Raw genomic sequence first — 17155 nt, 5'->3', positions numbered from 1 at the left:
TATCAAACAATTCCCAAATGGATAATATAGCACTAGGAAAGAAGAAAAACCCTCTGATTTAGAGCAGGAAAACAATAGTAACAAAGTTAACTGTGGAAACTTCATATTTTAAAAAATGAAAGGAGATTCTTAGAGAAGTTAAGAGTACTTTTGTTAAGAGACAGGAGTAAAGGAGTAAACCGTATTATAAAAAGTGAGCTTACAGCTTTTTCTCTGCAGAATTTTTCTGGTAAAGAGAGAACACCCACCAGGATTTGTACATGTGTCTAATAGATATACCTGAAATGCTTCTTCATACATGCTGAGTGCTCTGGAAATGGAGGCTGTTGGTGGAAGCAAATACCAAAGATGGACAGCAAGGGAGCGTTTCCAGTCCAGCTGGGAGCACACATTGATCTGCTTCTGCTCTGAGAGCTGCCACACCTGTAGGAAACAAAATCATCATCGCAGCTGTATTTTACCTTGCTACTGCCTATGTCTGCAAGTATTCACTCATTCAAGTAATATTTTAAATTAACTATATGCCAGTGTTAATAATCCAGATATAAAATACAAAGTCTGTTGATGGCAGGTGAGAGGGTGGATTTGGCAAAATAACAACCAGTACTCTGGGATCAGAGCAGAGAGGAGGTCTTCTCATTGCCTGTGGCTGCTAACTTATACAATTTTAAGATGAGAATAAATTCTGACTAGCTATTATATTTCTGAAATTAACTTTAAGAATGTAATCAAAGAGGTAGGCAGCAATTGAGAACTGCCTTAAAATATTATGTTTCATCATCCATAAAATGAAATAGAAAAGGCTATTACAGATTGATGCTGCAGGACATGGAAAATGACCATGTACAGTTAATTTAAAGAACGTAAGTTGCAGAATTGCTATGCAAAACAGATTTTACTTGTGTATACACACATGTAATATTTACAGTATTTATCACTGTGATATTTGATATGGTGAATTTTAACATCTTAATTTCTAGAGAGTTAGATTTTCTTTAACAGGCATGTTGCCTTTATAATTTGAAAACATTTCCACTAGAAATTAAATACAAATTATCCAGTTATGTGTAACAGTGTGTGCAATTTACAAGAATGTAGTTTATAAGAAAATTGATGCGAGATTATAGTAAAAGGGGACAATACCGGTTTTCCAGCCAACAGGGCAAAGATGCGCAGTCTCTCATCCTGGATGAAGCAGTCAGCCTGGAGCTGATGCCAATCCACCAGCTGCATGGTGAGCAGCTCCCGAACTGACTGGCTACCCACCAACTGGGATAAAAGAAGGGCAAGACGATGATCACCTATAAGAGAAACAAGTTCTCTGGTGATTACTAAGGATTTATGGACTTGGTGAAACACTTTGGGGCATTACCCTTTTTATCTTTTCCACCCCTCAGGAAGGAAGACTTAAAACCCATGACTACTTCCTGCAGCAGTACCAAAATACTAACCAAAAATTTACCACTGAGCAGGGACTGTAGCTCAGTGGTAGAACATTTGCCTAGCTCTGGACCTGGGTAGGATCCTCAGTATCACAAACTAAAGCAAACCAAACCAAACCAAAAAACCCATTTTTGACTTGAATAGAAAATCAAGTAGAAATACTTGAGTATAACCTAAATTATATATAGATAGCATATCATGTAGAGATTAATGGCAGATATACTACTTCTGTGACCCTAAGCACATGGATGAAAAATTATCTAACTGAAAGGTTTGCAGTGAAAAATGAGATGGAAGAATTAAAAGCATGCCCCCTCAAAAAAGAAAACAAAAAATAAAAAAACAAAAACATGCCCAATTAGAAGGCACCACATATGACATGTAGAAAAGGGAGATGCAAACCTAAAGAGAAGAAATATGTGTGCCTAGTATAAGGCGAATGGGTAAGTTTTTCATTCCTATAGGTCCCATAATTTCTCTTAGAACTTTTTTAAGTATAAAGGACTGGAACAATAAAAATTCTATTTAACTGAAATGTGAAGGAATAGGAATCCCAGTTTATTCAAATTTCTAGGTAAAAATGTGATTTTCGACAAAAATTTTTTGTTTTAGTTCGTATTACAAACCTCCTAAAAGTCAAGATTCTTTTTCCTTTTCTGCCTGGATCAATGCTTACATAATTATATAAGATACTGTCCCTGCCAGAAGTTAAAGCTCTCATCTCAAAGGGGTTCCAACACAAATTAGAGTGGCCTGCTTCAAAGAAATCATGTATCAGGAACACATGTGGAAATGTGTTGTTAGGCCAAGTTATTTCCCTAAATGCATATAGGTAACAAGACCATGAATGAACTATGATTCATGCACTAAGTACTGCAGCCCACTTGACCATGAACTGCTAGTATTCTGGGTGATTGATAAAAAAGAAAAAAAGGGGGGTTAGAGTACCCGGGGTTCAATCCCTAGTACAAAACAAAACAAAACAAAACAAACAATAAAAACCCCATCATAGCTTGATACATTCATTAAGATGTCTGCTCTGATCACACAGCTACCAATCAGCTTCTGTTGATCCTTGACATTCCAAATTGACTTTACCACTGAAAATATACTGAGCCAACGGCAGACTTCTAGGATACTTGCTTAAATAAATTTTTGTGTATGGTATGAAGTAAGGATCTAAGTTAATCTTTTCTGCATGTGAATATACAACTATTCCAGCATTATTTATTGTAAAAGTATCTTTTCCACATTTACATTGTCCTTGTACTTTAAAAAAAAAGAAAGAAAAGTAAAAAAAAAGTATGCCATGGCTGTAATCCCAGTAACTCAGGAGGCTGAGGCAAGAGGATCACAAGGTTTGAGGCCAGCTTAGGTGATTTACCAAGACCCTGTTATCAAAACAACCACCACCACCACCAAACAACACACACAACAACAACAACAAAACAAGCCTTGTGAGTGTAGTGTTTCAGTGGCGAAGCACCTGAGTTCAATCCAAAATACCTCCTCTAAAAAAAGAAAAGTTAATTGACTAGAAGTGAAAGATTCTATATTTGGATTCTCATTTTTGTTCCATCAATTTAATGTGCACCCTAATTATTTTGGTTATTATATCCTTGAAATAAGCAAATATTTTGAAATAAGTAAATATTGAGTACTCTTGAGTTAGCTTTTCTAAAAAAATTGTTTGCATTTCCAAAAAGAATCAGTTTTCAGCCAGACACAGTTGCACATGCCTGTAATCCGAGTGATTTAGGAGGCTGAGGCAGGAGAATCATGAGTTCAAGGCAGCCTCAGTAACTTAGCAAGGCCTTAAGCAACTCAGCCCTATCTCAAAATAAAAATTAAAAAAAAAATAAAAATAAAATAAAAATAAAAGGACTGGGGATATAGTTCAGAGGTCAAGTGCTGCTGGGTTCAGTGGTCAAGTGCTACTGGGTTCAATCCCCAAAACATAAAAGTTTTGATTTTTGCCAAAACACCTGTTAGACATTTTAATAAGGACTGCATTGAATGTATAGATTAATTTGGGGAGAACAGACATCTGAGGTTTTCAGATCAGTGTTTCTCAGCTAGAGTGATGTGCCTCTCAGGGAAAATCTGGGAATGTCCAGCATCATTTTTTATTGTTATAATTTCAAATATACTAAAAATATAAAAATGTGGCAATGTCCAAGACAGCCCCCACCATAAAGATGATAAACAATGCTAAGGTTCAGATGTATTCTAATAACCTAGAATGTCTCTCTCTATTTGCTGAAATCTTTATTTTTTCCCAGCAAAATATACACAATTGCACTACCTTGATTACATTTACAAGTGCTTTACTCTGAACTACAACCCCAATCCTACAATTTTTTTTTTTAATTTCATTTTTGGATAGACTGTTGCTGATTAATAGAAACATAACAATTTTGCATATTGATCTGGAATCCTAACACCTTGCCAAACTAGGTTTGTTCTAGTACATTTTTGTGTATTCCTTAGGCCACCTGCAATAAAGATTCTATCCCTTCCTTTTTTTCCCCTTCCCTTTGGTGCTGAGTAGCTCACCACTGAGCAACACCTCCAACAATCCTTTTATATTTGAGACAGATTCTCAATGAGTTGCTTAAGACCTTGCTATCTTTCTGACTCCCAAGTCCTTGGGACTACAGTGTGTGTGCCACTGCACCCGATTCTACCCCTTCCTTTCGATCTCTGAGTGTTCTTCTTTCCTGAACTGGCTACAACATTCATGACAATGTAAACAAAATGGCATTCCCAATCTTAGGGATAAAACACTTAAGTCTTTCATCATGAAGTATATTAGGTGTAGATTTTCCATAGTTATGCCTGAATATCAGAGTAATAATGGTACCACCCAATGAGTTGAAAAGTATTCCCATTTTTATTTTCTGGGATTGTCTGTAGAGAATTGGTATTGTTTCTTCTTTAAGCATATAGCATTCACCAGTGAAAATGACTGGGCTTTTCCAAGAACTAGCTCTTTTGGAAGAACTAACTTATGGTTTTGTTATTCTATGTCTTAATTTTTTTTCATTGATTTCTGCTCTAATCTTCATTATTTCTTCCCTTTTTCTAGTTTGGTCCTCTTTGTTTAGTTCTTTAGTTGGAAGCTTATTGATTTGAGGTCTGTCTTCTTATAGGACAGATGCCAGGTAAAGTTAGTTGACACTGTTCATCATGTTCTCTATTTCTTCTTTCCTATCTTTTTCTGTGGGTACTGAGGATTGAACCCAGGGTCCTGGACATGTTAGGCAAGTGCTGTCCCACTGAGCTACACTCCCACTTATATATTATTGATTTTCTCCTTAGTTTATCTAGTTTCTAGTTACAAAAGTGGAAGTAGTAAAGAAAAAGTTTTTAGAAACCTGGAAGTCAATTCCTAAGGACCTAACTTTTAAGACCTTTTCCACTATATGTGGATGTTTTTGGTGATTACAATATTATTTGCGTGTGTATGTGGTAGTGGGAATTGAAGCTAAGAGTGATGTACCACTGAGTTATATCCCTAAGCCCTTTCAGTTTTATTTTGAGACAAGGTCTTGCTTAATTGACATGGCTGGCCCTGAACTTTCAATTCTTGCAGTGGAAAACAAAACAAACAAAACCCCCCAAAACCCACCAAGTGAATAGCTCAATCTAGAGTTAAAACTCTAGATGTTCTCTGTAGGTACCTCTATACCTAGAAGTGTTCTAGGACGGCCTCCACACCCACAAATTAAATGCACACGACAGATGTTAAGGCCACTGCTCCCTCTGTCCTCTGCAGCCTCCTCCTGCTGTCATCCTTATCTTCCCTTCTCCTTTGTGGAAGCATTTTTTCTTCTGGGGGTGTGGTGGTAGTCGAATTGAAATGTTCTACCACTGAGCCAAACCCTAGCCTTTATTTTTACTTTGAGACAGGGTCTCCCAGGGTCTCCCTGTTACCTAGGGACTCACTGAGTTGCTGAGAATGGCCTTGATCTTATGATCCTCTTGCCTCAGCCTCTAGAGTCACTGGGACTATAGGAGTGCATCAACATGCCAAGTCCTTTTATTTTTTATTTTGAAACAGGGTCTTGCTAAATTGCCCAGGCTGGCCTTGAACTTGTGATCCTCCTGCCTTGGCTTCTTGAGTAGTGTCTGGCTGAAATACTTTTAATGAAGTAAATTTAGTGTTTAAGATTTTAGAGAGACATTTAAGAGAATAAGACATAGTCCCTATTCTGGTGGAATCAGCATTCTTCCTGAGAAGCCCAAACTTAGTATTCATAGGTTATAAGACAAGACACATTTACAATTAAGAAGTAGGGGACAGTGAGTAGGAAGTAGTCAGAAGCATAAAGGAGGACCATATTACCTACCTGACTGCTGTGCCAAAGAGCAGGCTTCACTAATCCTACTGCCTGTGAGGTAGCTGAAGACAGCCTCTACTGGGTTGTCTTTTCGGGTCAGGGAGACTTCCTCTTCAATCTGAGGAGCGGCAGTATGGGATAGCCAGCGAGAAAATGCTCTTCTTCGCTCCAGAATCTGAATGTATTCACTGGGATCATCCAACTGGCTGTCAAGCTCCTTCAGGTGGCCCCATAGGGCTTCACATAGTGTCCATGTCAGGCTCCAGTGCTTCACAACTTAGCAAATGACAAAAAAGCAATGCTATGACTCAAAGTCTTACAATAACTTCAGAGAGGGAATCACTCTATTAGGGTGTAAGAAATACATAAATTAACACCACAAATACCAACTCAAGTTGATTACCCTGAATGTGTCTCTGTATCATTCAGCTTTGTCTTAAAAGTTATGTGATACAACTACTGGCTTACTTGATGTATCAGAGGTACAAATGTAACTCTGATCTTTAAACAGGTTCCTGTAGCCTAATTATGACTAATTTCATCTCATGGGACAGAGAAAAGATCCTTTAATTTCATCAAATTTGTCTTAAAAAAAAAAAAAATGCTTTAAGAAATGTAAAGTCCTCTGGAAATTTGCAAGGGATTATTCTATTCTGTTACAGGCACAGCCTAAAACTTATTGGGTGTAAATGATATTGTTCGAAGTCACTCAAGTGTAAACCCAAAATTTTAAAACAAATTTTTTTGACCTTTATATATTTATTTATATGTGGTGCTGAGAATCAAACCCAGTGCCTCACACATGTCAGGCAAGCACTCTACCACTGAGCCACAATTTCAGCCTGAAACCCATTTTTTTAAAAAATAAATATCTTTATTTATATGTGGTGCTGAGGATCAAATCAAGTGCCTCACACATGCAAGGCAAGAGCTCTAACACGGAGCTACAGTCCCAGCCCAAGAGTAAACCAATTTTAATCTACGCATCTATATACTATTTAACTTCAATTTGCAGTTAAATACAGAGTTAAGTGATTGCCCAAAGGTAGAGATAATATGTAGCAGAGCCAGCCAGGATTCAAATACAGGTAAGAAGTTCAATTTCATTCTTTTTCTTTTTTGGTACTGGTGATTTAACCAGGGCACCTTACCACTGAGCTATAGCCCCAGCTCATTTTTTAAAAAATTTGACATTGTGTCTCACTAAGTGCTGAGGCTGCTGGCCTTGAACCTGCAATCATCCTGTGTCAGCCTCCCAAGTTGTGAGGATTACAGGTGTGCACCCAGCTAACTTCATTCTCTGAACCAGAATGCTATGTGCCTCTCAAGAAATACTGATGATAATAAGAAAGGTAGCCCTGTTTTATCAAGCCCCTGACAACTAGGTCTTGGGAAGATAACATATATGTTGGAAAAGAAAAGGTATGAGACAATGAACAAACACACAGGGCTGAACATAATAAACATGGTCCCAAGTGTACGGAAATGGACCATTCTAAAATATATAATTTTTCAGAAACTTACTAAACATGTAGTTTAATAAAATCTTTCTACTATTTGAAAGAGGGGAAGAAAAATCCAAGTCATTTGACTGGTTACAACTCTTTGACCAAGGATTCATATTTTAAAAGGCCTAAGAATAGGGCTGGGGATGTAGAAGGCCCTGGGTTCAATCCCCAGCACCGCAAAAAAAAAAAAAAAAAAAAAAAAAAAAAAAAGGCCTTAAGAATAATTATAAATGCTGACAGTATTATACTTGGGATTGTGTTTATACTAATTAAACTACAGAAAGTATTAGCTTAGGCATTCACTTACTAGACTGGTGGAAGGAAATTTGTCCTCCAAGAAGCATACTACTAAACCCTTTTTCCTGGGACAGCAAATGTTAGGAGCACATTGTATACTTACTTTGTGTTTCCAATAATTCTCTAGATGCTTCCTTAACCCAATCTGCATAGTCATGAATGACAGCAACGCCTGGATTGGGGACAATGAGAGGACACAGTTCATCCACATGAACAGTGCTATGTTTTAATTTAAGCTCCAGAGGTGTCTGGTATAATTGCAGGTCTTCATCCAGCTTCTTTTGTCTCAAACTGAGTTTTTCCAAATGAACTTTGAATGGGGACTCAGTAAGTCTATAATAAACAACAAATGAGGAATAAGATAGAAAATGAGATAAGGCAGAAGCTAAAAATTTTTTATTACCAAATTTATGTGTCTTCTTATAATTACAAACAGAATACAAAACATTTCACTGTGATTTTTAAGGAATTATGTAACCTCAAAATCATCAAAATCCACTGAGAATAAACTCATGCCCCAGTATTAAAAAAAAAAAAATCATTCCTAATGTTGAGCTATATTGAACTCATCTGGTATACCGAGTAAACAAATTATCTAACCAGGCATTTAAAATCCAAAGGGTTTATAGGCAACATGGTTATAACAAGCTTGGGACTTGTGTAGTCAAGACTTGGAATTGGTTATAGAATATGTTGATTGAAATTCTATAAATCCAAAGGCAAAAATTATTGCAAGGATACCTACAAATACTTAGGTATCAAAAGTCATGAAGCTACAGCTTATAGATACTAAACAACAGACTCTAAATTTAAATGAGAATATAGTCAATTTGGCCTGGATGCAATTTTTAAGAATGTTAATAGCCAGGTGTAGCGCACACCTGAATCTCAGCGACTCGGAAAAGGCAGGAGGATGGTAAGTAAGTTCAAAGTCAGCCTCAACAATTATCGAGGCCCTAAGTAACTTAGGGAGACCCCATGTTTAAAGGGGGGAAAAAAAAAGAGAGAGAGAGAAATGAAAGAATGACATTAGCCACTTTCAAATTTATCACAAATCAAGTTTATTCTAGAAACTAATCACTGTTATCTGTGAGGTTCATGAGATGCAGTTGTTATTTTTAAAAATCAACTTTGAGGCTGGGGATATAGCTCAGTTGGTAGAATGCTTGCCTCCCATGCATGAGGCCCTGGGTTCAATCCCCAGCAAAAAACAAAACAAAACAAAAAACAAAAAAAACTTTGAAAACTAAGAATATGTAGTCATCTTCATTTAATCTGCAGCAAAGATAGCACAATATTTTAATTATAAAAAGTAAATAAGAGGGCTGGGGTTGTGGCTCAGTGGTAGAGCACTTGCTTATTAGCATGTGTGAGGCACTGGGTTCAATTCTCAGCACTGCATATAAATAAAATAAAATAAAGGTCCATCAACAACTAAAGTACATATATATATTTTAAAAAAGCAAATATGAAAATTTTACATATTTTGCATAAAGCTCTGTTAACTATCAGAAACTTTATAATCATCTGTTAGGCACAAATAATTCTATATAAGTACATATAGAATGTAACAATGAATCCCATCATTATGTACAACTATAAAGCACCAATAAAACATATGGGGGGGAAAAGGATTCTAATAATGAAGGGCTATCAGTATAAAAAAGTGCATATAGAACTGTTATGTACCCATACATAAATATTAATTGTGGAGACTGTTTAGAAACATTATGTTACCATACATATACATATATGAAATACATATCAATAGTTTATATAACCACCTTATAAAATCTTAAATACAAGAAATGTGCTTAACTGAAACTATCACATTATGAATCACAAACATCTACGCAAAAAATTAGAAAAAATGACTAATGCAATAACAATGTTAAAGATCCAAGGAAGTTGGAGTCTTAGCATTAGGTCTATTACTTTCCTAACTAAACTATAACATTTGGTAAATATGAAATGCTTCATAATTTGATAGTACAAATGGAGCTATCTTATTATTTTAGTTCATAATTATAAAAATGTCTTCTACCTAAATTGTGCTAGGAATATATCTAGACAGATCACAAAACAGGGTCTCAATCTTGGGTTTCTTGATAATGAATTTTTTTTCCCCTCACCTACACATTGCCTTTCTCAAAAAACATTAAACATGAACAGAGCTGGGCAACTCTCAATGGCAAAATGCTTGCCTAGTACATGAAAAAGCCCAATTCCCAATATGAAAACCGACCAACACTAAACAAACAACCATCAAGAAGTGTAACTCACGATTTAACAACTACTGGATTGGGCAAGAATCCTATTCCACAGAATCAGCAATGTGATGATTTCCAGTTCATGACAGCCATTCAGTGTTCTCCACTATTAGCGAGAGTCAGTTGGGGCCCCAACCAACTCGAAATGATCGTCCCATGAATAGGGCCATGTCCATCAAGAGTTTTCCCTTGCCAAATGTAACAGACTTTTCAAGAGGACTAGGCCTGGTTGCCTGCGTGTACCCACTGTTTTCAACTGAACCTCAGGGGCTGGGCTGGGCACTGTAAACACAGTGGTCAGGGGGGGGGGACAGACCAAGGCGATGTGGATGGGATATTCATTAAAGATGATACCTCTGGGAGTGCGACATTCTTGCACAGAGGCACTTGGTGAAAGAAAAACTCCACTTGTAAATTTTGACTGTAGTAATCCACCAGCTGAAACAAGGGGGGAAAACTCTTAACAACATAGTCATTGTTTCTTGAAACACAACAAACACCAGTCAGGCTTAAATTAGTCAATATTTTACCAAACTAATTAAATCAGATAGGGATTACCAAAGAATGTTAAATTAGTTTGTGGAGAAATTATACTTTCAAACAGGAATTCAAGGCAAGAATTTTAGTGATGATGTCAATAACAATATAAACAAACACTACTACTACTAGCATTACTACTACTACTACTACTACTTCTGAAAAATTACCTAGCACTTACCTGCAGCAGACTGTATAAGCCATTTGTGTACATTATTTTCATTTCACTCTTTTAACAACTTTAAATAATATGCCTTATTATCAACTTCACTTTAAAGTGAGAAAACTGGGCTCAGATAAGTGACCTGATCACTAAGCTACCAAGTGGTAGTAACTGAGAGTTAAGTTCAGACAAGTCTGGCATCAATGCTCATGCTTTATTGGAATCTGACATGTAACCCTTTCTTAGTTCATATTAAATAATATCATCAAAACTCAAGTTCTTACCCTCTAATGCTCAATGCCTAGACTTTGGGACGAAAATATTCTGAGACATCTTATAACTGCAATATGCCTTTCTGAAGGACAGTACTTATTACTGGTTTTTCAATTTTACATGGTTTCTGTCTTAAAACATGCCGTTAAGAGTTACTGAAGTATGAGATTTCCATGTAGTACCCATTATGGAAAAGATTATTAAAATAGGGCTGGGGAGATAGCTTAGTCGGTAGAATGCTTGCCTTGCAAGCACAAGGCCCTGGGTTCGATCCCCAGCACTGCAAAAAAAAAAAAAAAAAAAAAAAGTTAAATGGAAGGCTGGGGTTGTGGCTCAAGGTAGGGTGCTTGCCTAGCACATAGGAAGCATGGGGTTTGAACCTTATCACCTCATTAAAAATAAATAAATAAATAAATAATTTAAAAAAGTTAAAAAAAATTTAATGGGAACTGGGGATTTAGCCCAGTAGTAGACGGGCAACATGCAGAAGGTTCCAGGTTTGACTGCCAACCAGTACCGCAAAAAAAAAAAAAAAAAAAAAAAAAAATCAAATGATGCTTTATTAACAAATTTCTGTAGTTTATAAAAAGAACACACAAAGGAATTAAAAAATAAACCGTGAGGTTTTAAAAAAAATTTTTTTTAGTTGTTGATAGACCTTTATTTTATTCGTTTATTTATATGCAGTGCTGAGACTCGAACCCAGTGCTTCACACGTGCTATGTGAGCACTCTGCCATTGAGCACAACCCCAGCCACTAAACCCTGAGTTTTTAAGGCAACATAAAGAAATCTCTGATAGAGTGCTTGCTCACAAGCATAAGGCCCTAGGTTCAAATCCCCAGCACCACCAAAAAAAAAAAAAGAAACTCTCTGATAGTTCCTGACTTTCAAAATGTTTGAATTGTATGTGCTTAAGTTCTTCATTGACATCAACATTCTATCTCCAATTACACTAGAAAAGGAAAGCTTAAAATCAACTATGTAATCACTTCCCTAGGAAACTGGGAAGGTTTAGGGAAAAGATGAATTTTGTGCCCCATGGAAGCAAGATTCATTAAGAAATCATTAAGAGAGTGCATGGACTACACAAAACCAAATGCAGCACAGAACAACTTGCTGAATATCCTTAAGCAACATGTGATAAAAATAGGAAATCAGAGTTGACTATCTAATCCACATTCACATAAGTATCGAAAACCATGACCCCTAAACAAGTATAAATGCTTTTCTCCATACAACTTTGCATCTGTATCAACAGAAGCAATATGGTTTTTAAAACTTGGCTACTACCAACAAATGTTTAAGAGAGTACAATTTCTTTTAGCATTCTAATGTCATAGATATGGCTGTTATGGGATATTTGCTAGAGACAGGTCACTGAGCTTAGGTGATACTTGAAAAGCAGGACTTGATGACTCCACATCGTTCTTGTAAAATAATACATTTATACAGTACCTAGTGAACGGGATTTCGATGAATGGGATGCTGAAATGGGGAGTCTGGGAGAACAGATTTCTTGAGAAGTATCTCCTTTGGAAGAAAGATGACTGAAGTGTTGATCCATTGTATCTACATCTTCTTCGTCAGCAAGCAGTGATGCTTTCATGATCTAAAAAGGCAATATCTATAGAATAAGTGTGTTTCCCAGAAACAAAAGGCCATAAAAGAAAAATGCAGTTTATACCAACCAAAAAAATTGCTGCTGTTTAGGTTGTGTTCAGTCTATTTCTGTAACTATTATGTTGTATGTGCCTAAAGGACACAAGTCATATTATTCTCCACTGTTTTGTATCTATAGTGTGTGTCTCACCAGAGTCTGACAAATTGTAGTTGCTCATTTTTTTTGTTTGTTTGTTTGTTTGTACAGGGGATTAAACCCAGGTCACTTAGTCATTAAGGACACATCCCCAGCCTCGCTAAGTTGCTCAGAGTTCTAGTGGCTGAGGCTGACTTTGAACTTGTAATCCTTGTGCCTCAGCCTTGGAGCCATTTGGGAGTACAGGCATGCTCTAGAGCCAGCCAGTTGCTCATGTTTTGCTGAATAATTTTAAAAACAAACATAAGCCAAAAGCTAAACTCATAATAAAAAGGCATGAACAGGCAAAGGAGAGATAGTGTTCAAGAAAACTATCTACCACATTTTTAAAATTTTTATGTGGAGAACTTTAGAGAACCTCAAAACCAACTCATGGAATAGGTAAACTAAGATTTTACAAGGAAAAAAGAAATCATTGCTCCCAGTTGTTAAATGACATAGTCTAAAGTCATAGGGGTAATAAAGTACAAAATTTGAATAGAACCCAGCTAATATAAAATCAGAAGCCCTAACTTCTGATTTTCAGTAAAGGATTCCCACCCGGAATGGGAAAATAAGGCCCAAGTTTTAAGTACATAATACAGGAAGAGGCCTGATACTATTCAAGAAGATAAAATATTAGTTTGGCTTTCTATCATAAGAAGGGTGGATTAGAACTTCACCTGTAAGACATGTGGATTAATTCCCAGTGAAGATGCAATGTGTGTTGAGGCAGACACAGGTTCCTGATCCTCAGGCACGCTCTCTTCTAACACGGAATCCAAAACTGGCTCCTGGGTGATATCTACCATGTCACTGTCCAGTCTACAACCCTCCCTAACTGTTCCACCTCTGGGCTCTGGCTCTGTAGACAGTAGAAAGATCAGGGAAGCAGCATTACATTAGACCAGATAACACCCAAGTTTCTAGATCAGATTTAGTTATTCAGAATATGATCTAGCAATATTAGATTCTGCCATTCTATCATGAGGTGAACAGCAGATTTGCCAAAGGATTTAACATTAATTATCCTTCCCCCTACAAGTACTTGGGCTCCAAACGAGGATTTATGGACCTAAACCAGCACCATACTGAAACAAACAGTGGTTCTCAAAGATTATGCCTTACCTGACTTAGCTATCAACTATAATTTTCTGATTTACACACTACCGCACTTGGTCAGAAACCACTGGGAAGAGAACAAAGGTACAAATAACAAAGTCTCTAGTAACTGCTTTTTCTTCTTTTTGGATACTGGGATTGAACCCAGGAACTCTCTACCACTGATTTACATCCCCAGTCCTTTTTTAAAAAAAAAAAAAAAAAAAAAAAAAAAAATTTTTTTTTTTTTTTTTCCAGGGTCTATACCAAATTGCTCAGGCTGGCCTCAACTTGGGATCCTCCTGCCTCATTTAACCAAAAGTAGCTGAGATTACAGAATGTCCCACAGAGCCCAATTACAGTAACTACATTTTCTTTCTTTTTTTGTACTGGGAATTAAATCCAGGGATATTTTACCACTGAGCTAAATCGCCAGCCTGTTTATTTTTTATTGTGAGACAGGTCTCACTAAGTTCCTTAGAGCCTCTCTAGTTGCTGAGGTTGCCTTGAACTTGTAATCTTCCTGACTCAGACTCCTGAGTCACTGGGATTACAGGTGTGTGCCACTGTGTCCAGCATTAACAATATTTTCTTAAAGAAAATATTCAGAAATAAATTTCTAGTTAACACAGTTTTGGGTTTGCAACCTTATGTTTGGAAATTTATCTTTTGGGTGAATAAATACATAAATTTGGTAGGTTTTATATACAGTACCATGTAAGATACGAAGACTGTCTAATTTCTCAAAAGGATAAATAAAGTATAATATCAGTAATGATTCTAATTTAATCTGGGAATAATCCTTTTATTTGAAAGAGTAGAAATATATTTATATTTATTAAGCAGTTTTAAAGATATAATCATGACAGTTTATGATCAAAGATAAATGCTCATAAGCTGAAGCATTATAAATAGTTGTTTCAGTGGAAATTCACTTCATGTCCTAAACTCAAGTAAGACTGGCTAAATGTTAACAAGTTACTGAGTCAATTTATGAAATACTTTCAAGTCAGTAAGTTCTATCAATTATTTCTCTTTTTGGTACTGGGAATTGAACCCAGGGATACGACTCAGCTACATCCCCAGTCGTCTTCTTTTTCTCTTGTTTAATTCTGAGACAGGGTCTTGCTAAATTGCCGAGGCAGACCTTAACCTTTCAATCTTCCTGTTCCAAACCCCTGGGTTGATGGAATTATAGACATGTAACACTGTGCCCAATTAATTTCCTTATTATACAGATTATTATCCTTTCACAATTTCTGACTGATTCTTCATGAGTGGTTTAATTCATGCTCCAGCTCAAATGAATGCTATTCTAAGACATATTTTTTAAAAGTTTCCATGATCTCTTTGGACAAAAAATAAATAAATAAATCCCATTGTTACCTTTTTCTATTTCATCATCAACTGGATATCAGTTACTACTACCCTGCATTCCTTTAACAAATGTCCTCACTGAAAGAATGACTGTTACCATATACAACTGCAGAGAGACAGGTATTAGACACAAAGTGAACTGACACTTAGATGAGAATAATATCTAAGAATGCTCTAATGAAACTGATATTGATTGAAAGGCACAGATGAAGGTCAGATGGGTAGCTTGGGTAATGAGAGGGCTTTTTGGCATATGCAAGGCCCCTGGGTTCCATTTCCAGCACTGCAAAAATGTGGCAAAGATGATACTATTTTTTTAATAGATTGGGGAAGCTACTGGCAAGTGACTACTTTTATGCTTTAAAACCCTTGGGATGAGCCAGGTGTGGAAATGCAACCCCGTAATCCCAGTCACTCTGGAGGCTGTGGCAGGAGGACTGCAAGTTCAAGGCAAGCCCAGACATCTTAGTGAGACCCTGTCTTAAAATAAAACAGAAAGAGGTGAGGAAATAGATCAGTGGTAAAGCACATGTCCAGTTTATTCCAAATTTTCTTTGTGTATGCTCTGAGGATGGAACCCATGACCTTTAACATGCCAACCAGGAGCACTATCACTGAGATATAACCCCAGTTACAACTCACTTTTAAGAAAAGTCCTAATACTCCCTATTTTTCTATAACCTGCCAGTTATGACACCCTTCTCTATTTGGCTCCATAACACTAAGGATATACCTCTTTTATATCATGTATCCGACTTATAATTTCTTGTATATATGTATAGCCCAAAAGACTGTCAAGGCTTTAAAACAGGGATTACGTTTTACTGTTTTCCGAATCAATTGTCAACCACATCATTCAGTTAAGTTCAGCACTCACTGAATACTTGCTTATTTCCACTGCCTAATGCAGTACCTGGAACACAGCAGAGAGAAAGCAATTAACTATAAAAGAAACAGTGAGGATGGGCAGGAAGAAAAAAGAAGGGAGAGGATGGTTCCATCTTACTACACTACTCAACAATGGAATAACACTAATGGCAAAGAGATGCTCACCTATAACACATAAGGCAAAATGAGAGAATTTCATCAATAACTAGATGAGACTGAAAGTACCCAGCATATCTTTATCAAGAATGCTAATGATCAAGATTTTATTTGTTTCCCCTTTACACATAAGACCTCAAAGTGTAAGATATCATCTAATAAGGGGGGAAGGGAGTTACTATAAAATTATGAGGATCTGGAAAGCTTCTGGAACCCCCATATGTATATGTGAATTTTCTTAAAGTATATCTAAGAAATTGAAATAAACTTCCTAAAAAAGATTTTTTTGAGAAATTTTAGCAGACCAGGTACTTCTTCGAAGCTGGTCCTGGGAGGAAAGTTGAACCAATTAAAAAACAAAAACAAAATAAAAGATGGCGTAGAAGAAATTAAGAAGTAGAAAAAAGGCCCAAGGGAGAGTGTTTGAAAGAAAAGCTCATGTAAGAAGAAGCTAAGATATCGTTTTAAACTCTCCCTTTCCTACAATGTCATCTCTTTAAGATGGAATCATATTTATTTCTAAATTGTAGCAAAATACATTATAAACACTAATTACACAGATAAATGTAAAATGACTAAATATATGGAATGACTTGAATCCTTCAATGATTTGAGAAACCTTTATTCTCCTATTCAAAAGAATCGTCCTTAAACAAAACTGTCAATATCTTAACAATACAAAATCTCTTAATTTAGAGGGGTAATAAGTGAGATATGTCAAGATGCCCTTAATTCAACAAGGGTAAATGACTAGAGTCCAATGTCAAACAGATGTTTATATAATTTACACTGTCATCCTATCCAATTGATTTGGTCCAATGTATCTATACTCCTGCCTGCCTCCAACACAACTTGTTTTCTAAAAGTAAAGGATATTTTATATCATTTTGTTTCAAAATCAGTCCTGTCAACAATGCTATACTTCCCAAGAGAAATTGCATATTACAGTTTCAAAGGTCCAAGAAGGTAAGTGTGTATGTTTTCTTACATACTAGAAATATT

General features: G+C 36.3%; 1 protein-coding gene across 1 annotated transcript in view; it reads right to left on the bottom strand.

Moving 5' to 3' along the window:
- Nup98 (nucleoporin 98 and 96 precursor) overlaps positions 1-17155 on the bottom strand; it is a 131548-nt gene that overhangs the window by 13137 nt on the left and 101256 nt on the right. Inside the window, 12 exon segments of the mRNA XM_047518622.1 lie at positions 280-423; positions 1144-1301; positions 5796-6062; positions 7695-7924; positions 9875-9908; positions 9911-10081; positions 10084-10173; positions 10176-10215; positions 10217-10299; positions 12292-12445; positions 13315-13457; positions 13460-13496. Of these exon segments, the coding sequence (XP_047374578.1) occupies positions 280-423; positions 1144-1301; positions 5796-6062; positions 7695-7924; positions 9875-9908; positions 9911-10081; positions 10084-10173; positions 10176-10215; positions 10217-10299; positions 12292-12445; positions 13315-13457; positions 13460-13496 (1551 nt within the window).

Source organism: Sciurus carolinensis, chromosome 11 (assembly GCF_902686445.1).
Source record: "Sciurus carolinensis chromosome 11, mSciCar1.2, whole genome shotgun sequence".
NCBI lineage: Eukaryota > Metazoa > Chordata > Mammalia > Rodentia > Sciuridae > Sciurus > Sciurus carolinensis.
This window is presented reverse-complemented; position numbering and strand designations above follow the sequence as displayed.